Here is a 26,703-nt window from a genome sequence, read left to right as displayed (position 1 = left end):
GATCTCTTTATCCAACTATCCTCCTCAGAGCACCTTTCACATCCAAAGCCGTATTGGTCCCAATATGGCGAATTTTGTCTTGAATCTATATTAGTAACCACTGACAACATAATCTTGCAGAAATTTGGAATCAAGACATATTCCATCACGTAAAATTTCTCATACATTCTAGAATCAAAACCTTATTTCCCAATGTTATGATACAATTTAACACAATACCCTCATAGGAAATCTGGTACTTAATGGCCCCCCAATACTGTATCCAATACTCACCCCAACTGAACTGAACCTATGGGCTGGCGTTCAAGGACTCTTCATCTCATGTTCTCAATTTTTATTGCATACTTACTTATTTAATTTGGATTTTGTTTGTTTTTTTGTATCTGTTCTCTTTATTGTCTTTTGCATGTATGTATTTCCATTGATTCTATTGTGTTACTTTGTATTAACTGTGAATGCTTGCAAGAAAATTAATCCCAAGGAAGTATCTGGTGACATATATGTACTTAAATAATAAACTCACTTTGCACTTCGAACTTAAAAAGCTTTTTTTCAGAATAAACATCAATCTGAAGAAAATAGATCTCAGCAATCAACATAAAAATTTATCTACCAATTTTGCGTCCACATCTATTTATCACTGATACTGGGCACACCAGTAAATGGTCCAAGAGCAGTACTGTACATAATTCCACTTGGTTGCATTGCTTAAAGTTAAGTTTCAAACTGAGAACTACATGCCTATCACATGCAGGAACACAACTTCATTGAAATAACTTTTAAAATCATAATATTACTGATTTCTTAATTATTTAAATAATCATAATAACATGGCTTTGATCTATATGACAGATTAATTTTTCAACTGTTAAATGATTACTATTATTAGAACAAAATTATGAATTCAGATTCATTTTCCAGGTCTTGCCTGTACACCTAGATCAAATTATTTCAAAACACCAATGTTTTAGCCATTTCATCGACTTTCCACAAATAATTGATTTTTCTTAAAAGGGAATATGTGCCTGAATGGCACATATGTTATTTTAAAATAACTAGGATTGTTCGGTTGATGGGAATTATTGCTCTCTGACAGTCTTGTTAAAATGTTTTGTAGAGATCAGAAAGCCAGGCTATTTGTAAAAGTCCCAGTACTTATAATATGGTTGTATATGTGTAGTATTACTCCACACGCCTTTGGAATATTGCAATGATTCGTAGGATTCTTCTGAATCACAGATAATGAGATTTACCAAAAAAAACCTATTTTGATGTGCTAATGTTTCCACCAAGCCATTACTTGAGATTGGCCTTAAAATAAAGCACTGGTGGGAAGGCAATCTATATGTGCTTGCTACCTTACATATGCTATATGTTTTGTGTGCCTTGTGCTGTGTATGACTGTTGGTATTCTGTTTTGCACTTTGGCCCTGGAGAAACACTGTTTCGTTTGGTTGTATTCATGGGTATTCATGGATGATTGAATCATAATTAAGCTTGAACTTGGACATGAATTTGTATTGAAGTTCCATATCAGACGTAGGGTATTTTTCTTATTATTATAATATTTGGTTCTATTTTTGCTTATGCGCTTTACAGCAAAAAGTGACTCCAAAATTCACTATTTTATTCTAGCTAAGTATTTACAAATTTTATTTCTGACATCAGATAAATATTGAAGTGTATACTGTTTAATTGTATATTTTCTTCCGTCCCCAGCCACTGCAGCAGTAATGCTTCCATTATCCCTTTGTCCTCCTCTCCCAGGCAGTCCTCCACAATCCCAACGTTCCGCACCGCTCGCATGCAGTGACTGTTCATTTCCCACAATCCCATATTTCGCAATCCAATCGGCTCACAGTCTTTATTGACTGACATCAGAGCTAACCAATTACAAAGCCGTATTGCGAGCGGCTGTCTGATAACCTAACAATCACAGCGGTTGAGAGGCTGGACTATCAAGTTCGTAGGAGTAGTAGGCCCACGCTAAAAGTGAGAGAGTTTAATTCAATTGCGGCGTGGAAGTCAGCAATAAAACTGTAAAATTCACAGTGTTCGGGTATAACTGCTAATCGCACAGAATGGTGAGTAATCGCGTGTGCAAAATACTTAAAATTGATAGCTTTTCGTAACTGATTGCAGCACATTAATGAACTGATCTTAGGCCGAATGTGCTGTCTCACTTCATTTAGTTTCATTTTTGTTTCTGAAAAACGTTCAGTTTATTTTATTGTGTGCGTTTAAGATCGCTTTAGCTTAGTAACTATTGATTTTAAGTTCACATGCATTTCTTCACGATCTAAATGAGACGTCTGTTACTTACACTATTCTGAATTTTTACAATTTTAATACATCTCTTTCAGATCTTTCTCAATCTTTTGCTAATTTTTATGACTCCTGTTCCATATTTGTGGAAGCTTGCCTAACGTCCTTGAAATATGCCTTTAATGTGTGTTTTAGTAAATGCTTGCAGAATGTTATATTTATCTCTATAACATAGTGAAATTATATCCTGCAATCATTTTGGTTATGTTTTTGGACAGTAAAATATGACTGGAGTATGCTGAAATGCAATGAGTACTCAATTCATGTGGTTTGGACATCAGTTTGTTCTTTGAAGTACTCAACTTATCCCCCCAGTAGCAGTAATTTCCTGTAACAAAAAAAAGTTGGCTCAGAACCTTTGCCTTTTTTTTGAACCTCATTGATACCAATCTTATTGAAGTTTAATTTCTGCATTTTTGCTATGCCATTAGAGAGATAATTTCCCCATGTATTTGAATAATTACAATTCAATGCTTCTACAATGTGAAAAATGCAGAATTGAGTAAATTGTCCATCTGACGTAGCTTCCTTGCAAACTGCTACTTTATAACCCGAATATTTCAAGTGCATTTTCCTTCTCATAAATGCAGTATGTTAACAAAATGTCAATAAGGTTTTTGTGTGAAACTTCAATACATAAACTAAATGCTTATTTGCACAATGAATTTATAACCACTTTGGTTAATCCCAGTATTGCAACATTCCCACTCAGGATATAGAAAACTTTCATTTGTTTTGGGAGTATGCTTTTAAATTGTTTGGGAAAATTTCACACAGCACCTAATGCATGTCACTTGCATTTTGTCTTGTGGTCTTGCATCTTGTGGTTTTATGTACTGGTTGGTAGGTTAATTGGCCATTGTAAATTGTCCTGTGATTAGGCAAGGGTTAAATCGGGGTTGCTGGGTGACTCGGCTGGAAGGGTCTATTCCACACTGTATTTCAATAAATAAATATTGTGTCAAACTAATTAAGCAAATGATACTTAATTAAATTAATCCTTTTGCCTGCATGTGGTCCATATCCCTTCATTCTCTGCATATTCACAAGCCTAGCTAAAAACGCTCTTAAAACACATCTATTGTATCTGCCTGCACCATCACCCCTGGCAGTGCATTCCAGGTACCCATCACTGTGTGCGTGTGTGTTAAATAAAAACTTGCACTGCGCACTTTCATTGAGATTTCCTTTTGCCTTTCTCACCTTAAGCACATGACTTCTAGTATAGTATTATACATTTTGACCTTGGGAATAAAGATCCTGACTGTCCAATCTAAGCCTCTCATAATTTTAGAAGCTGTCAGGCTCCTCTCAGCCTCCACCATTCTAGAGAAAACAAAGCAAGGTAGTACAAAGGAAAAGCAATAACAGAATGCAGAATAAATTGTTACAGTTACAGAGAAAGTGCAGGCAGACAATAAGGTGCAAAACTATAATGAGGAAGTTAGTGAGGTCAGAAATTCATCCCATCATGGTAGTGTACCATTCATCTTATAATATTGGGTTAGAAGCTGTCCTTGAACCTGGTACATTTCAGGCTTTTGTTTCTTCTGCCTTGTGAGAGGGGTGAGAAGAGAGAATGCCCAGGGTCTAGGAGTCCTGAAGTGTGGACTGAGCCCATAGAGGGGAAGCTGGTTTTCATTATGTGCTCAGCTCTGCCCACAACTTTCTGCTGTTTCTTGTAGCTTCAGGCAAAGCAGTTACTGTACCAAGTTGTGATGGATCACTATATGATGCTCTTTTGGTGCATTGATAAAAATTGGTGCAGATCAAAGGGTACGTGCCAGATTTCTCTAGCCTTCTGAGGGTACTTTCTTGGTCATGGAATCTACGTGAGTTTTTAGTTAACTACAGGATTTAATTGACGTATTATTAGTCCACGCAAGCAATGCATTTCACTGTGTTTCAGTGCACATGTGATAAATGTCACATCTTTATTAATCTGTAATAAAATATTTAATCTTTATTCATCTTAATCATAGTTTGTTCCTAATTTGTATATTTCTTGTTTCTCCCCATAGTCTCACATGTCCTATAATGGAGGGGCTGTTATGGCCATGAGAGGCAAGGATTGTGTGGCAATAGCTGCTGACCGGCGGTTTGGAATTCAAGCACAGATGGTCACGACTGACTTCCAGAAAATCTTTCCAATGGGTGAGAGGTTGTATATTGGACTGGCAGGTCTTGCCACAGATGTACAGACTGTGTAAGTACATTACAAGATGCACATGATGCACAGATTGTTAGATTTGAGTAAGCTTGATCTCTGCTGGACAATAAAAATATTGTCAACAAGATAGTACCTTTTGTGTGGAGGAAAAGAAAGTTGGGAGGATGGCGGAGAGATTTTTCTGAGTGATGTAAAGTTTAGAGTCCCCATCTCTGATCGGGGCAGCACAGTGGACACAACTCAGCACATTACAGAAACCAGCCAATCTTTCTATGGAACACACACAAAATGCTGGTGGAACACAGCAGGAGTTCCACCAGCATTTTGTGTGTGTTGTTTGAATTTCCAGCATCTGCAGATTTCCTCATGTTTAATCTTTCTATGGACTCTGGACTCTGTCTATAATTCTCACTGTCTCAGGAAAGCACCCAGCATAATCAAAGGCCCCACTCACCCCACACATTCTCTTGTCTTCCAACTGCAGATGTCCTCACTGCTCCAGTGAACCAGATTTGACCCTGACTTCCCTTGCTGTATGTGTAGAATGCATTTTCTCCCTGAATCCATCCGTGTATTCCCTGGTGCTCTCTACACCCCAATTCTGATAACATGGTTGGTGCATTAATTTTACTACTGCAGAATTAGCCCTGATATTGTTTGGTGGTATCATACACTCTCAGTTCTATCAACAAACTCCAAACTCTGGGCCTCTGTACCTCCCTTTGGAACAGGATCTTTGACTTCCTTATCAGGAGACTACAGTCAGTGCACATCAGAAATAACATCTCCTTGTGACAATCAACACTGTTGCACCTCAAAACAAATTTCACAGCATATGTCAGTGATGTTAACCCTGTTTCTGATTCTGGCAAGCAAGAGAGAATAAGATGGAAGATAAGAGTGAATGGGACTAATGTGTTTACTCTGCTGAGAGTCATCACAGACCTGATGGGCTGAATAGCCACCTCCTGGAATGTCATGAGTAAGCTAATTAGAAGTTCAAAGTAAATTTATTATCCCCATATACAACCCTGAAATTTATTTTATTACAAGCATTCACAGTAAATACAAGAAACACAATAGAATCATTGAAAATCTTGAGCTCATGTACACAGCTAGGGTGCCTAAGTCTTTTGTACAGTCGGCCCTCCGTATCCACAGGGGTTTGGTTCTGGGACCCTCCGCGGATACCAAAATCCGTGGATGCTTAAGCCCCATATATAAAATGGTGCAGTATTTGCATATAACCTATGCACATCCTCCCATATACTTCAAATCATTTCTAGATTACTTATAATACCTAATACAATGTAAATGCTATGTGAATAGTTGTTATACTGTATTGTTTAGGGAATAATGAGAAGAAAAAAAAGTCTGTACGTGTTCAGTACAGACGCAACCATCGTAGCTCTTCTGGGAATGCTGATCCTGCCTCAGCATCAGCTGATGGCAATTCTCCCGTGATCTTTAAGTTCTTGAGGCTGTAGTGCTTTACATAGCTAGCCAGCCATCCCTTACTAGCTTTAAACTCCTTCCTCTCGTTCACAACACAAGTAGCAAACAAATGAGATGCGAGGCGAACAATGCTCAAACAATGAGTGCTGGAGAGATAACTTTCATTTTTTTTCAATCCTGATCCGCAGTTGGTTGAATCCGCGGATACAGAGGGCCGACTGTATAGTACTGTGGTCATTTTATATATTACACTGTACTGTCGCCGCAAAAAAGAAAAAAAAAATCATGACGTGTGAGTGATGATAAACTTGATTCTGAATAGGTCTCTGTTGTGGTCTGAGAGTGGGAAGGGGGCAGGGAGAGGAATCATGGTTGGGAAAAGGGGAAGGGAGAGGGGAGAGACTTTGCATACAAGGTCGCCAAGAGTAGTGAGAAACTGCAAGATTGGGAAAACTTTAAAAAGCAACAAAGAACCAAACAAAGTGATAAAGAAAGAGAAGCTAGGTTATGAAAATAAACTAGCACAAAATATAAAAATGGATGGTAAAAATTTTTATAATTGCACAAAGAGGAAACGGGTGGCTAAAATGAACATGGGTCACTTGGAGGATAAGAAGGAGGGATTAATATTGGGTAATGAAGAAATGGCAGAGTGACTCTTTTGTGTCAGTCTTCATGTTGGAGGACACATCTAACATGCCAAAGAGAGCCATCATGGATGCGATGGGAGGTGAGGGTCTCGATACAATGGTTATCACTAAAGAGGTAGTGCTGAGCAAACTTGTGGGCCTGAAGATAGACAAGTCTCCTGGTCCTGATGGAATGCGTCCCAGGCTACTGAAAGAAATGGCAGAGTTTATAGTAGAGGCTTTGGTGATAATTTACCAAAATTCTCTGGATTCTGGGTAGGTCCCAGTGGATTGGAAGAGGGCAAATGGCACGCCACTGTTCAAAAAAAGGATGTAGGCAAAAGGCAGGTAACTATAGACCAGTTAGTTTAACATCTGTCGTTAGGAAAATGCTTGAAACTGTCATAGAAGAAATAGCGAGGCATCTGAAAGGAAATGGATCCACCAGGCAGATGCAGCATGGATTCAGCAAAGGCAGGTCCTGTTTGACAAACTTACAGAAGTTCTTTGAGGATGTAACAAGCCCAGTGGATAGAGGGGAACAGATGAACATTATTTACTTGGATTTCCAGAAGGTGTTGGATAAGGTGCCGCACAAAAGACTTGATAAGGATGCATAGAGTTGGAAGTGATGTATTAGCATGGAGAGATGATTGGTTAACTAATAGAAAGCAGAGAGTTGGGATGCATGAGTGTTACTCTGGTTGGCAGTTGGTGGTGAGCGGTGTGCAGCAGGGTTGGTGCTGGGCCTACAGCTGTTCACGATATACATTAATGATCTGGAAGAGGGGACCGAGTGTAGTGTATCTAAGTTTGCTGATGACACTAAATTAAGTGGAAAAGCAAATTGTACAGAAGATACAGAGAGTCTGCAGAGAGATATAGATAGGTTAAGTGAGTGGGCAAGGGTCTGGCAGATGGAGTACAATATTGGTAAATGCAAGGTCATCCACTTAGGAAGGAAAAAATGAAAGAGTAGGTTATTTTTTAAATGGTAAAAAATTGCAGCATGTTGCTGTGCAGATGGGCTTGAGAGTGCTTGTGCATGAATCACAAAAGGTTGATTTACAGCTGCAGCAGGCTATCAAGAAGGCAAATGAAATGTTGGCCTTCATTGCTAGAGGGATTGAATGTGAGAGCAGGGAGGTTATGCTGCAACTGTACAGGGTACTGGTGAGGCTGCGTCTGGAGTACTGTGAGGAAGGGTATATTGGTTTGGAGGCGGTACAGAGGAGCTTCACCAGGTTGATTCCAGAAGTGAGGGGGTCAGATTATGAGGAGAGGTTGAGGAGCCTGGCACTGTACTCGATGGAATTCAGAAGAATGAGAGAAGATCTTCTAGAAACATATAGAATTATGAAAGGGGTAGATAAGGTAGAGGCAGGAAAGTTGTTTCTTCTGGTAGGTGAGACTAGAACTAGGGGACATGGCTTCAAGATTCAGGGGAGTAGGTTTAGGACAGAGATGAGGAGAAACTGCTTTTCTCAGAGTGATGAACCTGTGGAATTCTCTGCCCAATGAAGCAGTGGAGGCTACCTCAGTAGATATATTTAAGACAAGGTTGGATAAATTTTTGTGTAGGGGAATTAAGTGTTATGGGGAAAAGGCAGGTAGGTGGAGATGAGTCCATGGCCAGATCAGGCATGATCTTACTGAATGGTGGAGCAGGCTTGACAGGCCAGATGGCCGACTCCTGTTCATTTTTCTTATGTTCTTATATTCTTGTGTAGAGTGGGAAGCACCAGAGAGACATTCTGTAATGATCAATAAACAAATTGTTTGGAATCAAATGACCTTGCCTGGTGTCTCGGGGCTGGGTGTTTCTGCACCCGCACCACTACCCACCCTGGCACTCCTTCTCTGCCACCTGTCCCACATCCCTCCCACGACACTCCACCCTCGCCATTCCCAACATCCTTTGCTCCCGCCAGATTTACAAACACACACACATGCAATGAAATAAAGGGAATTACAGAGGCATGAGAGAAGAGCTTGGCCAGGTGGATTGGAGGAGGATACTGGTGGGGATGATGGTAGAGCAGAGATGGTTGAAGTTTCTGGGAATAGTTCACAGGATAGATATGTCCCACAGAAGAAACTGTTCTCAAATGGCAGGAGTAGGCATCCGTGGCTGTCAAGGGAAGTGAAGGACTGTATAAAAGCCAAGAAAAGGGCAAATAAGGTAGCAAAAGTGAGTTGGAGACAATAGACAATCGGTGCAGGAGTAGGCCATTTAGCCCTTTGAGCTAGCACTGCCATTCAATGTGATCATGGCTGATCATCCACAATCAGTACCCCGTTCCTGCCTTCTCCCCATATCCCTTGACTCCGCTATCTTTAAGAGCTCTATCTAACTCTTTCTTGAAAGCATCCAGAGAATTGGCCTCCACTGCCTTCTGAGGCAGAGCATTCCATAGATCCACAACTCTCTGAGTGAAAAAGTTTTTCCTGAACTCCGTTCTAAATGGCCTACCCCTTATTCTAAAACTGTGGCCTCTGGTTCTGGATTCCCCCAACATCGGGAACATGTTTCCTGCCTCTAGCGTGTCCAATCCCTTAATCTTATATGTTTCAATCAGATCCTCTCTCATCCTAAATTCCAGTGTATACAAGCCCAGTCGCTCCAATCTTTCAACATATGACAGTCCCGCCATCCCAGGAATTAACCTCATGAACCTACGCTGCACTCCCTCAATAGCAAGAATGTCCTTCCTCCAATTTGGAGACCAAAACTGAACACAATACTCCAGGTGTGGTCTCACCAGAAGGATTTCTTTGCTCCTATACTCAACTCCCCTTGTTATGAAGGCTAATTATGCCATTACTTTCTTCACTGCCTGCTTACTTTCAGTGACTGATGTACAAGAACACCTAGATCTCGTTGTACTTCCCCTTTTCCTAACTTCACACCATTCAGATAGTAATCTGCCTTCCTGTTCTTGCCACCAAAGTGGATAACCTCACATTTATCCACACTAAACTGCATCTGCCATGCACCTGCCCACTCACTCAACCTGTTCAAGTCACCCTGCATTCTTCTAACATCCTCATATTTCACACTGCCACCCAACTTTGTGTCATCTACAAATTTGCTAATGTTACTTTTAATCCCTTCATCTAAATCATTAATGTATGAATTATTAATGGAGGTTGGATGATTGGGAAGCTTTTAAAATCCAACAAAAAGGCAACTAAAAAAGCTATAAGAAGGGAAAAGATGAAATACTGTTAAGTTCGCCCTTATATAAAGCGGGATACGGAAAGTTTTTTCAGTTGTATAAGGAGTAAAAGGAAGAGGTGAAAGTTGATATTGGACCACTGGAAACTGATGCTGTTGAGGTAGTAATGGGGAACAAAGACATGGCAGATGAACTTAATGGGTTCTTTGCATCTGTCTTCACTGTGGAAGACACCAGCAGTGTGCCAGTGATCCGTGAGTGTCAGGCAGCAGGAGTGAGTGCCATTATTATTATAAGGAAAATGTGATTGGTAAACTCAAAGGACTTAAGGTGGATAAGTCACCTGGACCAGATGGACTACATCCCAGAGTCCTGAGAGAGGTTGCTGACGAGGTAACCGATGCTTTGGTCGTGATCTTTCAAGAATCACTTGATTCTAGCATAGTCCTGGAGGACTGGAAGATTGCAATGTCACTCCACTCTTTAAGAAGGGAGGAAGGCAAAAGAAATTATAGCAAGGAATTTATAGGAAGGCAAGGGAAATTATAGGCCAGTTAGCCTAACCTCAGTGTTTGGGAAAGTGTTGGAGTCTATTATTAAGGATGAGGTTTCAGGGTACTTGGAGAGTAATGATAAAATACTGATAAAATGATAATGTTAAAGTCAGCGTGGTTTCTGAAAAGGGAAATCTTACCTGTTCTTCAAGGAAGTAACAAGCAGGCTGGACAAAGGCAAGGCAGTGGATGTCATTTACTTGGATTTTCAGAATACAGTGTTGGGAAATGTATGATAATGCATTTTGGTAAAAGGAATAATAGTGCAGACTCATATCTAAATGGGGAGGAGGTTCAAAAATCAGAGGTGCAGAAGGACTCGTGAGTCCTCGTACAAGATGACCAGAAGGTTAATTTACAGGTTGAGTCTGTGGTAAAGAAGGCAAATGCAATGTTGGCATTTATTTCAAGGGGAATAGAATATACAGGTAGTCCCCGAGTTACAAACGTCCGACTTACAGACAACTCTTACTTATGAACCGAGGAAGGAGAACGCCGTCCGGCATTTTAAGTCTGATCGCGACACCATCTGCCATTTTAAGTTGTTGCTGTTGACACTGTGTTGAGTGTGTAACTTTGCATTTGGCTTAAATTTTTCTTAGCAAGATTCACCCTGACCCCCACCCCGTTCCGGTCGGCTGGTGGCGCAGTGAGATCAGCGCCGGGCTGGAGAACGGAGTTTCCTGAGTTCGATCCAGTGACAGACCGCTCCCGTGCCGGGTTGATGTCGATCCAGTGACTCCTGTACCATCTGTGCCGGGTTGATGTTGAGTGTGCAACTCGACCTCGTTTTTAAAAAAAAACACTGCCACCTCCAATTTAAATTCCCACGCAGAATATTGTGGAGGATCAAATACAGTACCCAAACCCAGCACAGCCCCCACTTGTCCCATTTAACCTGTCTCAGTGCGGTGGACTTTCAGACCTGGGGAATTCAGTGTGGTGGTCCTTAGGACCCAGCAGACCTCGGGAGCCGGCGGAGGTCGGGACCCGCTGCCCACAGTGTTTCTGTTCCGTTGATGGGAAGCGATTGCGATTGAAAATAAAGTGGAAATAAGGCGATTAGAAAGAGTTGAAATGCCATCGGTCATTTGAAAAGCGTTGGGCTACAGTCGGTCAACAATCGGAAGGAACAATTTTAAAGGATAGAGTGAGAATAATGGAGCATATGAAAGGCCATGCCCCGATGAAAGCTACAATTATTACTAAGCAACGCAGTGGTTTAATTATTGGAATACATATGTTTCTTAAGTGTTTTATATGCATAGAAAGGTAAAAATGTATACTAAGACAAACGTTTGACTAACTGACGCTAAATAATATCGGATGTACTTGTTCCGACTTGCATTCAAATCCGACTTAAAGATGGACTCCTTGCTCCTGTAAAAGCAAGGAGATAATGCTAAGTCTTTACAAGACACTAGTTAGGCCGCAATTGGTATATTATCAATAGTTTTGAGACCCATATCTCAGAAAAGATGTGTTGGCATTGGAGAGAGTCCAGAGGAGGTTCATGAGGATTATTCCAGAAATGAAGGAGTTAACATATGAGGAACATTTGGCATTCCAAGATTCCAAGATACAGGCATTCTTAGGGCCTGTACTCACTGGAATTCAGAATGCAGGGGATCTCATTGAAATCTACCAAATGTTGAAAGGACTAGATAGGGTGGATGTGGAGAGGCTGTTTCCTATGGTGGGGAGGTATCCAGAACTAGAGGGCACAGCCTCAGAATTGAGGGACAACCTTTTAGAACAGAGATGAGGAGGAATTTTTTTAGCCAGAGAGTAGTAAATCTGTGGAATGCTCTGCCACAGACTGCGGTGGAGGCCAAGTCCATGCGTATATTTAAGGCGGAAATTTATCGTTTCCTGATTGGTCAGGGCATCAAAAAATATGGCGAGAAGGCAGATGTATATAGGGTTGAGTGGAATCCAGGATCAGCTAAGATGGAATGGCAGAACAGACTCGATGGGCTGAATGGCCTAATTCTGCTCCTATGTCTTATGGTCTTGTATGTGCTTGAGACTTTTGCATAGTACTGTATCTTCTTGTACTTTATCTCTGTTGTACCTCTTAAGAAAATAGCTGAGCCTCTTTCTGGGCTGGGGTCTCCTTCTGTTTAGAGAAGCTCTTGGAATGTGAATGCAATTGCTGCAAGGCTTCAATTGTCACAACAGCAATTGCAATGTGGACCAGGCTGGAAGCTGATTGGGAATCTTCCATAATCTCAACATCTGAGCTGGCTGTATCTTGTATGTTGTTTGAGACTTGGCTTGCTCCATTTCCCTCAGTTAGCCACATTTATTTTGTGTTCTGACACCAGGTACTACAGTACTTCATGAGTTTCTGATAATATAGAATCAAAAGACTTGTCTTCTGTTGTGAGCTGAAATAGTCCACTACTCTCATTCACTCTCCAATTTTGTTTTCTAGCTCACAGCGTCTTAAATTCAGGTTGAATCTGTATGAACTAAAAGAAGGCAGACAGATCAAACCCAAAACATTTATGAGCATGGTTTCAAATCTGCTTTATGAGCGACGGTAAGTTAAATACTCCAACCCTGTTGTGAAGTGTTTGCATTTATGCTGTGTGATACTGTCTTATCCTGAAATGTTGTGTTGCGTGGCCAAACTGAACACTTGCAAACTGATATTTCAATTGGAGTTTATCACTGTTAACACTCATAGGTTCTTGGTGCAGTTATATTAGTGTGAATTGAACACACTCCTTGGCACTCTACTACATCAGGAGAGAGCACCTTTAAATATGCAGACAAGAACTCTTATTGAGGAACTTGGGAATTAACTGACTGCAGTTTGAGCAGAAAACTGAGGATTACAGTTAAGTGAATAAGAGATGCAGCAATTTCCTTTGCAAATGACAAGTAATTTAATTGTCCTGGTGTGACCTGTTCATCACATTAAACAGCTGTGCCCTATCAGCTTAGAGTTACTGATTTCTTCTTCTACTGTTAAATGAATAGCTTAACTTTGAGGGGTTTAATGGTTTTGTCGTTTGCTTTCCAAGTGTCATATGAATAAATCAGTAAATAACAGGATGTATGCTACTTGCCAAGCGCGGCCTCAACTGGGGTGACTCATGTACAGTCTCTAAACAGGAAGACGTGGTAGCACAGTGGTTGGCATAATGCTTTACAGTTCCAGCAGTATAAGAATGGGGTTCAATTCTTACTGCTGTCTGTAAGGAGTTTGTATGTACTCCCCGTGACTCTGTGGGTTTCCTCCGGGTACTCCAGTCTCCCCCACATTCCAAACACATGCGGGTTAGGGTTAGTAAGTTGTGGTCGTGCTGTTTTGGTGTCAGAAGCATGGTGACACGTGTGATAAATAAAGCTAATCTTTAAAGTCAGTGTGGCTTGGGTTCTGAGACTCCTTTGGTTTGCCAAACTGTTTCCTTTAATGAAGACCAGTTATAATTGCAAGCAGTGCTGACATGAGAGCACTATATTCTTTTGAACAGCCTATTCTTTGATAAGATAGATAATTGGAATCCTTGAGTACAGCCTTCCCACGCAAAAAAGTTTGGAAGCTACTGAAGTTATTTTAAAGAAAATGAATGCAGCTAAATTTGGTGTCTGGTGGTAAGTGACTGAGTGCTTTGCTGCAAATGGGGTTGTTTTAATACAGTGTCAGGAATGGTATGGTCATGCACTTTGTTAGGAAAAAATAAAAGCATAGACTGTTTTCTAAATAGAGAGAAAATTCAAAAATTTGAGATGCAAGATGATTGGGAGTCCTTGTGCAGGATTCCCTAAAGGCTAATTTGCAGGTTGAGTCAGTGGTGAGGAAGGCAAATGTGATGTTAGCATTCATTTCGAGAGGACTAGAATAAAAAAAAAAAGCAAGGATGTAATGTAGAGACTTTATAAGGCATTGGTGAGGCCTCACTTGGAGTATTGGGAGCAGTTTTGGGGCCCATTATCTAAAAAGAAGGATGTGCTGACATTGGAGAATGTTCAAAAAAATTTCACAAAAATTATTCCAGGATTGAAAGGCTTATCATATGAGGAGCATTTGATGGCACTGGGCCAGTACTTCTAGAGTTCAGAGGTATGAGGGGGGAATATCATTGAAACCTATCGAATGTTGAAAGACCTCAATAGAGTGGATGTGGAGAGGATGTTTCTGATGTTGGAGGAGTCTAAGACCAGAGGACACAGACTCAGAATAGAGGGACATCTGTTTAGAACGGAGTTGAGGAATTTCTTTAGCTAGAGAGTGGTGAATCTGTGGAATTTTGTCGCCACAGGCGGCTGTGGGTATACCCATGTCATTGGGTATATTTAAGGCAGAGGTTGATGATAAATTCTTGATTAGTTGAGCGTGAAGGGATACAAGGGTAAGGCAGGAGATTGGGGCTGAGAGGGAAGTGGATCAGCATAATGAAATGGCAGAGCAGACTTGATGGGCCAAATGGCCTGATTCTGCTCTTATGGTTATTTGAGACGGCAATTTTATAAGATCCAGACCAAGTAAGGACAACCAAGTTCCTTCCCTAAAGGGCATTAATCAGTCTGTTGATTGTGTGGTTGCCTTTCTTTTCATGCTAGTTTCAAAGTCAAAGCAGAGTTTGTTGTATACACAAGTACATGTATACACAGATGAAATGAAAAAATTTATGTTCAGCAGCATCATAGGCACATGGCAAAATTCACAAGAAAAACATTAACATAAATTGTACCCAATTTTTACAAGAAGAGAAAATAAAACAAAGTCCATTTTAGTGCAAGGTGGTTAAAGGGATCAGAGTGTTGCTAAACTCTACTGATTAGGGTTTTGCTGGCTGGTTCAAAAATTGAATGGTTGAACCTGGTGGTGTGGGGCATCAGGCTTCTGCACCTCCTGTCCATTGGTAACTGTGAAAAGATAGATGGCCTGGATGGTGGGGATCTTTGATAGATGTTGTCTTCATGAGATGGTGCCATTTGTAGATACTACCAATGGTAGGGAGGGCTGCGCCTGTAATGTATTGGTCAAGGTCCACTGCTCTCTGTAGCTTCTTACTTTCCTTTGCAGTCATCTAACTGTACATATATACAACCAAATGAATCAGTGTTTCTCTGGACCACAGTGTATTAACGAAACATGTATCGTACACAGCACAAAAATAAATTAATAAAATATCATTCAAAGTGCATGTAGTGACAGCACAGGGAAACAGTAAACAGTATGGTAAACAGCACGTTCTTGGTGGCAACAGGGTATTCATTAGTCTCTTAGTCTGAGAGAAGAAGCTGTTACCCAGTCTGACAGTCCTGGTCCTGATGTTTCTGTACCTCCTTCCGGATGGTAGTGGGTTGGGTGGTAGGGATCCTCGATGATGCTTTGTGCCCTTTGTCTGCAGCACTTCTGGTAAATGTCACAAGAGGGGGGAGGGAGACCCTAATGATCCTCTTGGCAGTTACTACTATCCTCTGTAGGATCTTGTGGTCTGATGCCTTGCAGCTTCCATACTGCACAATGATGCAGCCAGACAGGACACTCCCGATTGAGTTCCTGTAGAAAGTTGTTAGAATGGGGGTGGGGAGCCTTGCACACTTAATTCTCCTCGGTGTAGATACTGCTGTGCCTTCTTGACGAGTGAGGAGATGTTATGGGTCCAGATGAGATCATCTGTTATGTGCACATCAAGGAACTTTGTGCTCTTCACTCTCCATGATAGAGCCTTTGAAGTGCAATGGAGAGAGGTCAACCTGTGCCTTCCTGAAGACCACAATCATCTCTTTCGTCTTGGCAAAGTTGGGGCTCAGGCTGTTGTTCTCACACCATTTGTGAAGCCACTGTACCTCCACTCTGTGACAACTCATCGTCGTTGCTGATGAGGCCACCACTGTTGTATCATCAGTGAACTTGGTGCGGCTTGAGCTGCCTCTGGCAGTGCAGTCATGAGTCAGCAGTGGACTGAGCACGCAGCCCTCGGGGCACCAGTGCTCAGGGTAATGGAGCTTGACATGTTGCTGCCAACTCAAATTGATTGGGATCTATCACAAACTCCAGATCCAGTTACAGAGAGGGGTGTTGAGTCCCAATGTCTTGTCATACAAGACAATGATAATAAATTTGATTCTGATATGTTAATAACCCAAGGAATTTAAAGCTGCTGACTCTCTCCACTGCTGATTTCCCCCCCCCCCCCCCCACTAGCACATGTTTGCCCTCCTTTTTTGAAATATTGACAGACCTAGATAGAGTGGATGTAGAGAGGATGTTTTCTGAATTAGGGGAGTCTAGGACCAGAGGGCACAGCCAGAGGATGTCCCTTTACAACAGAAGTGAGGACAAATTTCACCTCAGAGAGTGGTGACTCGTGAGGAATTCATTGCCACGGACAGCTGTGGAGGGCAAGTTGTTGGGGTACATATAACGCAAAGGTTCATGGGTTATTGATTCATAAGGGTTGCAAAGGTTGCAGGGAGAATGAGGTTGAGAATGATAATAAATCAGCCATGATGGAATGGCGGAGCAGATTCAGTGGGCAGAATGACCTAATTCTGCTCCTGTGTCCCTCTGTCACACAGGAAAACCTATGAATGTACCTTGAAACGTTGAGTTGTGAGTTCTATCCTTTGCTTAAGCACTTCTACAACATTATGTTCTTGTGCTGATCCATGTCCTCAAATCATTACCTTTTGAGGCTCGGTCAGCATTAGGTTTAATATCACTGGCATATGTCATGAAATCTGTTCTTTTTTTGCAGCAGCATTACATTGCAGTACATAATAACAATAAAACTATAAATGACAATAAAATATATTTTTAAAAATTAAATTAGTGCAAAAAGAGAGCAAAAATTATTGAGGTAGTGTACATGGGTTCATTGTCCATTCAGAATTCTAATGGCAGACAGGAAGAAGCTGTTCCTGAAACGTTGAGTGTGTGTTTTAAGGCTCCTGTGCTACCTCCCTGATGGTAGCAATGAGAAAAGGGTATGTCCTGGTGGGGGTCCTTGATTATGCCTTTTTGTGGCATCGCCTTTGGAAGATGTCCTCTATGATGAGGAGGTTTGTGCCCGTGATGGAGCTGACTGAGTTTGCAACTTCCTGAAGCCTTTTCTTTCCTTTAAAGTAAAGGCAATTAAGCATACTGGCCCTTTCATAGTTTTCCAGCTTTTTCTGTCTGCTCTCCACAGTGGGGATTCCTTATTCTGTTTTCTACAAACGATTCTAACTCCCAACCTGTTGAACTACTGTACTGCATCCCAGCTACTGACTCACCAGTTGAAAACCTCCCAATTTAGACTTCTAAACTTTTCAATGACTGATTCCTAGAACTCAAGAACCTTTTATGATTTGAGACTATAGGACTATAAGAGACGAGCAGAATTAGGCCATTCGACCTAGTGAGTCTGCTCCGCCATTCCATCATGGCTGATTTATTATCTTTCTCAACCCTATTCTCCTGCCTTCTCCCTGTAATCTTTGACACCCTGACTAATCAAGGACCAATTAACTTGTACTTTAAATATTCTGCCATTTGGATTCAGAACTGGTTTGCCCATAAACGACAGAGGGTAGTGGTCGAAGGGATTTATCTTAGCTGGAGGTCTGTGATTAATGGTGTTCTGCAAGAATCTGTACTAAGACCTTTGCTGTTTGTGATGTATATAAATCACCTGTATGAAATGTAGATTGTTGAGTTAGTAAGTTTGCAGATGATATGAAGGTTGGTGGTGTTGTGGCTAGCGTAGAAGGCTGGTAAAATACGGCAGGATATAGATCAATTACAAATATGGGTGGAGAACTGGCAGATGGAGTTTAAACTGGGCAAATGTGAATTGTTACACCTTGGTAGGTCAAATGTAAAGAGACAGTACATTGTTAGGCAAGAATCGTAACAGTGTTGATAAACAGAGGGATCTTGGGGTACAAGTTCATAGCTCCTTGAAGGTGGCTACGTAGGTTAATATGTTGGTTAAGAAGGTATATGGTATGTTTGTCATTATTTGTTGAGGCAATGAGTTCAAAAGTCAGGAAGTTACGTTGCAGCTTTATAGAACTCTAGTCAAGTCACATCTGGAGTATTGCACACAGTTCTGTTCACCCCATTATAGGAAGGATTTGAAGCTTTGGAGAGGGTGCAGAAGATGTTCACCAGGATGTTGTCTGGATTAGAGAGCATGCGCAATAACTAGCGGTTGGACAAACTTGGGTTGTTTTCTCTGGAGTGGTGGAAGGTGAGGGGAGATCTGATAGAGGTTTATAAGATTGAGAGGCATAGATAGATTAGACAGACTGCATCTTTTTCCAATAGTTGAAATGTCCAGAAGATGTATATTTAAGGTGAGATGGGGTAATTTCAAAGGATGTGAGGGGCAAGTTTTTTTTTGGAGTGGTGGGTGCCTGGAATTCACTGCCTGGCATGGTGCTAGAGGCAGATACATTAGGGACTTTTAAAAGTTGTTTAGATAGGCACATGAATGTGAGGAAAATGGAAGGATGTGGACATTGTGTAAGCAGAAGAGATTAGGTTAGCTGGCCATTTAATTACTAATTTATTTTGGTTCAGCACAACATTGTGGCCCAAAGGGCCTATTCCTGTGCTGTACTGTTCTATGTTCTAATATACCCAATGACTTGGTGAATTCCACAGATTCACCACCCTCTGGCTGAAGAAATTCCTCCTCATCTCTGTTCCAAATGGACATCTCTATTCTGAGGCCTAGACTTTCCCCACGATAGGAAACATCATCTGGACATCCATTCTATGTAGGCCTTTCAATATTCAATAGTTTCAGTGAGATTGCACCACCCCCCCACTGGACTGGACCTTCTGCAATGCTAGCGCGTCTAATCTTAGATAAGTGACCCACTTGATCAGTGAATTCATTATTACTTCTCACACTTGTAGATTTGGTCCATACTATGTTGAGCCAGTAATTGCGGGACTTGATCCAAAGACATATCAACCATTTATCTGTTCACTCGACTTGATTGGCTGCCCAATGGAGACTGAAGACTTTGTGGTCAGTGGAACATGCTCAGAACAAATGTATGGCATGTGCGAGTCCCTCTGGGAACCAGACATGGTGAGTTCTTTCTGAATTTTGGCTTTGGCACATACTCCTGTTTATTACCTTAGGTAAACATAAATTCTGCTAGTTTCATTTGCTGCTTAAGAAGCACAAAAATTATTTTTGGTCTCTTTCTGACTTTCACCCTGGTGATATATCTTTTAAGTTAAGCAATATGGATTCAGTTCAGAAACAGCAGCATTGAGTTATCAACTGCATTGTTTCCTGTGTTATGTTGTCATTTTTGTGCCCTTTTGCAAGAGATTAATTGAAAGTAAGCCTCTTGGACTAAAGGGGCAGTGCAGAGTAGACCCTTCCAGCCCTTCGAGCCCTGGTGCCCAGCAATCTCCTGACTTAACCCTAGCCTAATCACAGGACAATTTACAATGGCCAATTAACCTACCAACCAGTAGATCTTTGGACAATGGGAGGAAACCAGAGCTCCGGGGGTGAAACCCATGCAGTCATGGTGAGAATATACAAACTCCTTACAGGCAGTGACAGGAATTGAACCATGGTCACTAGTACTGTAAAGCATTGTGCTAACTACACTATCGTGACACCCCAATCTTGGCACCCCTACCGTCAAAAATCCCTGCATACAAAAATCCAATGTAGCACTAAGCTAACTTGATTCGGGGATCAGATAAGAATCTTTAATGGTGTCCAATGGTGGTGGAGACCTACATTGGGGATATTTAGGAAACTCTTAGATTGGCACTGGATGATAGAAAAATGGAGGGCTATGTAGCAGAGAAGGGTTAGATTAATTGTAGAGTAGGTTAAAAGGACCTTTAGTGTTCTATGTGATTTAGCATAAGGATCTACATTGGTCGAGGAAGGAAGTCTGGGTTCTTTAAACACAGTTACTTGGTGTACTAGACTGTCATTCTTGGTCATGCTTGGTGTTGTGGTTAGTGTTGTAGGTTACAATGAGACATTGATAGAATGCAGAGCTGGGCTGGGAAGCAGCAGATGGAGTTCATCCAGAAAAAGTGTGAAGTGATACATATTTGGAAGGTCGAACTTTAAGAGAGTACAAGGTTAATGGCAGGATTCTTAGAGGTGTGGAGGGACAGAGGGATCTTGGGAGTCCACGTCCATAGATCGCTCAAAGTTTCAATGCAAGTTGATAAGGTGGTTAAGAAGGCCTTCATTAATCAGGGGATTAAGTTCAAGAACTGCAAGATGATATTGTGGCTCTATAAAACTAAGTAAACCCCACTTGGAGTATCATGTTCAGTTCTGATCAGCTCATTATAGAAAGCTTTAGAGAGGGTACAGAGGAGATTTGCCAGGATGCTGCCTGGATTAGAGAGCATATCCTACGAGGATAGATGGAACGGCTAGGGCTTTTCTCTTTGGAGGAAAGGGGGATTGGAAATGACTTTATAGGGGTGTATAAGATAGAGTGGACAGCCAATGCTTTTATTCCCAGGATGGAAATGGCTAATACGAGGGGGCATAATTTTAAGGTGATTGGATGACCGTATAGGAGGTGGTGGTTGGTAGTTTTTTTTTAGAGTGGTGGATGCATGGAACGTGCTGCCAGAGGTCGTGGTAGACGCAGATATTTTAGGGACGTTTAAGAGACTCTTAGCCCACCATTTTCCTTTCATCCATGTGTCTATGTGGGAGGGAAGCGTTAGATTGATTTTAGAGTACATTAAATGGTCAGCACAACATTGTGGGCTGAATGGCCTTTACAGTGCCATTCGATGTTCTATAACCCAGCTTGGAAGACCTCTAATCCCATGAGAATGGCTGCATATGTAGCTTTCACTTAAAGTGCTTGTGAGGCGTTTGACTCTAATACTTCGTTCAGTATGTCTCCCACACTGCTTCACTGGAGTTCTATCCCATACAAGCCTCCAGTGCTGAGAAGTAAGTTTGATTTCTGGGGAGTTGGGGGGGGGGGGGTTGCAAAGTGAGTGGCATTTATACTGACTCCTGGTAGCAAGTCAAAAGTGACATTGTTCATCTTTTTTTCAAGAAAGCATTTTTCTTGGTAGACTAATAAATTCACACTTCAATTTCCAGGAACCAGAAGATCTGTTTGAAACCATTTCTCAGGCTATGCTGAATGCAGTGGATAGAGATGCTGTGTCTGGGATGGGTGTCATCGTGCATATCATGTAAGTGTGGAACGTTTTTTCAAGCTGGCAGAATCCTATTTTTTTTGCAAAAAAACTCCGTGAGGGCTGTCATAAAGTTGGCTAACTGATCTTAAATTTACAAGGATGTTGTCGACACTTGACCTGAGTTATAAGGAAAGGTTGAATAAGTTAGGACTTTATTCCCTGGAGCATAGGAGAGTGAGGGGAGATTAGATAGAAGTATACCAAATTATGAGGGGTATAGCTAGGGTAAATGCAAGCAAGTTATTTCCACTGAGGTAGGGTGAGACTAGAACTCAAGGTCATAGGTTAAGGGTGAAAGGTTTAAGGGGAACGTGGGGTGGAGGGGAGCTGCTTCATTCAGAGGGTGATGAGAGGATGGAACAAGCTGCCAGCAGAAGTGGTGGATGTGGGTTTGATTTCACCATTTAAGAGAAATTTGCTTAGGTACATGGATGGGGAGGGCTATGGTCCGGCATGTCGATGAGACCAGGCAGAATAATAGTTCAGTATGGGCTAGATGGGCCAAAGAGCCTGTTTCTGCACTGTAGTGCTCTATAAAGTAGCAGAGAAAGGAAATTTCAGAGGGCTTTCAGCAGAGGTAATTGTACTATCAGATGCCAAGACATGGGGCTAGATCATGAAATGCATGTAGTGCAACATTGAATTGAATTGACTTTATTTCTTACATCCTTCAGATACATGAGTTAAAATCTTTATGTCCCTATCTAAATGTGCAATCAAAGTAATTTATATTAAATAGAACAGTCAATGTAACATAGAAATACACTCAAATCAGTGTGAGTTAATCAGTCTGATGGCCTGGTGGAAGAAGCTGTCCCGGGGCCTATTGGTCCTGGCTTTTATGCTCTGGTACCGCTTCCCAGAAGGTAACAACTGTGATAGATAGTGGTTGGGGTGACTCAGGTCTCCAATGATCCATGTTGCATGGGGAGTCGGTTAAAATTCCATGGGTGGACTGGCCTGGTAATAAATATCCCTCAGACCTATGGCCCAAATGGGAGATTTTATCATACTGCTCTCTGTTCATTTCTGTAAAATTAGGAAAATGTTATTACCTTGAAACAGCAAGCCAATTGGTCAAGTGATTACAAAGTTAAAGTCAAAGTAAAATTTTATTACGTACATGTTACTTTATACTACCTTGGGATTCACTTTCTTGCAGGCTTGCACAGGAAAATAAATAGAATTGATGAAAAACTATACATGATCAAAGACTGACAAACAATATTATAAAACATTTAAATTATTTCAGCTCTCAATCTTGTGAAACACTTGGAGATGTTACTCTCCTTGGTCTTTGATACAGGGTATGTTAGCTCAGCACTGTCATGCCAGGGCCATGGTCACTTCTGCTGACACTCATCCAGTTCAAGAGCTTGAATTTGGTTCTTTGCTCTAACGTTCATGTTCCGTAGCTGGCACAGATAGAATTGTTTAAATGACAAAGTTTTAACTTGTGTGGAACAAGCATGGGTGCCGGGGAGAACAGTTTTGTAAATTGCCAGCGAAAGAAGCCGTTTAATTCTCATTGCTTGTTTTGACCATGAAAGTGCTGTCCCCTTCCTTGTCCCATTTCTCATAAAACATGTCTCCCTTTCCAAAACTGCTGTTACCAAGTCAAAACCACTTAACAGAGTCCAAATCAGAATCAGATGTATGACAGAGAATTTGTTTGTGGCAGTAATGGTGTGTTACGAAATCTGATGATGGAGGGGGGAAAAGCTGTTTTTAAAATGTTGAGTATGTCTTCGGGCTTCTGTACCTTCTCTAATGGTAGTAACGAGTAGTAGCAATATAAATCTTCCTTTCAGGTACAAGGACACAAAAAGAAAAGTGATTCTGTGGATGATGAGGGGTTTTTGGTTTTTTTCTAGCTGGTTTGGCACAACATTATAGGATGAAGTGTCTGTTCTGTGTTCTAAGTAGTTATAAATCTAATGAAAAAAAATATAAAGATGTGTGAAGTAACAGTAGGCCTGGGGATCTGGAACATTTTTACAAAGAAGCAAATGAGGACCAAGAAAAGTCAAGATTTGATATGAAAGAGAGGGAAAAAGAAACTAAGAGCTTTGAAGGTACATGAGAATCACCAACAAGGGCAAGTGTGGGGCTCTTACAGATAGAGAGAGGCAAATTATAATGGCAAATAAGAATTGGCAGAAAAAAAATTAAACAATTAACAGAAGAGCATGTATATAACCTGCCAGACTGAGAAATCAGGTCTAGCAAATATGAGGGATTGAAGGAACTAATTTGTAATTAAACACGTACAAGAGAAGTTGTGAGCTTGAAAGTATAAGTTCCAGGGACTTGATGGGATGCACATCAGAGTTTTCAAATAGTGGCTTTGGAAGTGGTGGACACTGTGGTTATCATCTTCCAAATGTTCTATAGATTCAGAAATTGTTCCCATGGATTGGATAGGAGCAAATGTAATCCCACTATGAAAGAAAGAAAGGGGAGAGAGATCATAGGGAGCTACTAACCTGTTGGCCTTGGATCCATTGGTAGACAAAATGCTGGATCTATACACATTAAAAGAATAGTAGTATTGAAGAGAGCCAACATTGTGAAATAAACTTTGGTTGGCACAACATTGTGGGCTGGAGAGCCTGTAATGTTCTGTGTTCTAAATTGTTTGGTTAACTCAAAAGTTCTGTGAGGATGCTATGAGTAGAATAGATGATGGCTGTGGTATCTTTGGACTTTCAAGAACTAGAGGGTATATGTATAAGAGAAGAGGCAGAAAAATTAATAGCAATTTGAGGGGCAATTTTTTTCACACAAGGTTGTCCATATATGCAGTAACGTTCCAGAGAATGTGCTTGAAGCAGGTACAGTAACAACCTTTAAAAGACAGTTTGATAAATATGTGGATAGGAGAGGTTTAGAGGTTCTAGCTTGGGATGAGGTGGGCTAAAAGAGTCTGTTTTGGGATAACAGTGTCTGTTTCGGGCAAATGGGACTAGCTTGGATGGGCATCTTGGTCTGTATGGACCCGTTGGTCTGAAGAGCCTGTTTCAGTGTTGAATGACTCTTAACAGAGGCTCAAAGTTGGTTAGCAAGGTTTGAGCACTTAGAATTGAGCATTGGTGGTTGGGTAGAAAGCAAAGAGTGAGAATAAATAGACTTTTCTCAGGTTGGTGGTCTTTGACTATCGGGATAGTGCAGGGATTAGTGCTCAAAAGAGGACCAAATTTCATATTTCCAAGTTTCATGATACAAAAATAGATGAGATTTTATGCATGGAGAAGAAAAAGAGGCTTCAAGAAGAAATGGACATGCTGAAAGTCTATCCTATTTTGGTCTGGTTTGTGTGTGATTCCCAGTCAGGTCAGTATGGATGAGTTAACTATCTCTCCATTTTAATTAGGGATAATGACAAATTCAGGCAGTGCACATCTGTGAGTATACTTACATAAAACATCTATCTCATTTCTTTGGTTATCTGTACATGATTCCTTGATTAAGAGTTCATAAGGGATCTGGGAACACAGATCCATAATTCATTGAAAGTGGTGGCACAGGTAGGTAGGGTTGCAAAGAAAGCTTTTGGCACGTTGGCCTTCATAAGTATTAGAGATAGGAGATGGGATGTTATGTTGAAGTTGTATAAGATGTTGGTGAGTGCTAATTTGGAGTATTGTGTGTAGTTTTGGTCATCTACCTATAGGAAAGCTAAGTAAGTTTGGAAGAGTACAGAGAAAATTTATGCAGGAAAATTATGGATAGCCTGAGTTCCTTGAATGTAGAAGACTGAGAAGAGATTTGGTAGGTATACAAAATTATGAAGGGTTTAGATAGGGTAAATGCAAGTAAGTGTTTTCCACTGAGGTTGGGTGGAATGGCAACTGGAAGTCATGGGTTAAGGGTGAAAGGTGACTTGTTTAAAGGGAACATAAGAGGAAACTTTTTCACTCAGAGGGTGGTGAGAGTGTGGAATGAGCTGCCAGCACAAGTGGTGCATGCGAGCTTGATTTCAACCTATAACAAGTATGGATAGGTACATGGATGGCATGGGTATGGAGGCTATGGTTCAGGTAAGGGACTAAATGGGACTGCATGGACTAGATGGGCTAAGAGGCCTGTTTCTGTGTTGTACTTTTCTGTGACTGATTCTGGAGGTCATTGTAATCATTTAGGTTGTGTTGTTATATTCCACTTTCTGATATGCATTTTCTCTTTTTTGCAGTGAAAAGGACAAGATTACTACCAGAACGCTGAAGGCTCGCATGGATTGAAGACTTGCCTTCTTCAGTAAACGTTGCAGTGCAGCAGTTTTTTTTTATAAAAAAAATGTAATTTCCCTTCCCCTGCACTGAATCAGCTAGAGTATCAGGCGAGAGTCAGTTAAACCCAATATCTTTCATATTCTATCTGGTGTCTGAGTATCCTGTGTAATTTAAACAAATAAATTGGGTCTACAAACAAGGTTGATTGTGAGCACAGAACAATTTTATTTCTGTTACAAACAGCAGGAAATGTGTTATAACGTATGTTGATTTAATTTACAAAGCAAATGTAATTTTTATTGAACAGGTGGGGGGGGGAGGGGACAATCACATTGAATCATTCTCACAAGGGAATCACTTCTGATAAACACAGTTTTTAAATTGCCTTGTTTTATAAACTGGACCACCCACCCAGTCATTAACAAAATATCAATCTCCAGACTGCAATGCCATAGCTTCCATTTGGATCTTTGAATTACAAAAGTTCTCATTTAAAAATGCAGATAAGCATTTTCACTTGTGAAAAAGAATAATCAGATCATTGCAGAGGTTTTTATTTCAAGTGCTGGCCTCAGCTTACACCTGTAACAACACTCAGTGGCCATTTTATTAGGTACTTCCTATATCTAATTAAACAGGCACTGAGGGTATGTTCATGGTCTTCCGCTGCTGTAGCCCGTCGACTTCAAGGTTCGAAATGTTCTGCATTCAGAGATGCTCTTCTGCACATCACTGTTGTACTGCATGGCTATTTGAGTTACTGTCATCTTCCTGTCAGCTTGAACTAGTCTGGCCATTCTCCTCTGACCTCTCTCATTAACAAGGCGTTTTCACCCACAGAACTACCACTCACTGGATGCTGTTTGTCTTTTTTGCACCATTCTCTGTAATCTCTAGAGACTGTTGTGCGTGAAAACCCCAGGAGATGAGCAGTTTCTGAGATGCTCAAACTAAGGTAAGGACGTGTTTGGCACAGCTTTGTG

General features: G+C 41.0%; 1 protein-coding gene across 1 annotated transcript; it reads left to right on the top strand.

Moving 5' to 3' along the window:
* The first annotated feature begins 1,928 nt into the window (after positions 1 to 1,928).
* psmb3 (proteasome 20S subunit beta 3) lies at positions 1,929 to 25,919 on the top strand. Its single transcript, XM_073071767.1, has 6 exons — positions 1,929 to 2,084; positions 4,347 to 4,531; positions 12,750 to 12,857; positions 19,185 to 19,362; positions 21,388 to 21,482; positions 25,681 to 25,919. Exons 1-6 carry the CDS (start codon positions 2,082 to 2,084, stop codon positions 25,727 to 25,729), a joined length of 618 nt encoding a protein of 205 aa, XP_072927868.1. The 5' UTR covers positions 1,929 to 2,081; the 3' UTR covers positions 25,730 to 25,919.
* The last annotated feature ends 784 nt before the right edge of the window (positions 25,920 to 26,703 follow it).

The sequence above is a fragment of the Hemitrygon akajei genome, chromosome 18 (genome assembly GCF_048418815.1).
Source record: "Hemitrygon akajei chromosome 18, sHemAka1.3, whole genome shotgun sequence".
Classification (NCBI taxonomy): Eukaryota; Metazoa; Chordata; class Chondrichthyes; order Myliobatiformes; family Dasyatidae; genus Hemitrygon; species Hemitrygon akajei.
This window is presented reverse-complemented; position numbering and strand designations above follow the sequence as displayed.

Coding starts and splice junctions, on each gene's coding strand:
- psmb3 (XM_073071767.1), top strand. Junction 19,363..21,387: donor CCCTCTGGGAACCAGACATG/GTGAGTTCTTTC, acceptor TTCAATTTCCAG/GAACCAGAAGATCTGTTTGA. Junction 21,483..25,680: donor GGTGTCATCGTGCATATCAT/GTAAGTGTGGAA, acceptor TCTTTTTTGCAG/TGAAAAGGACAAGATTACTA.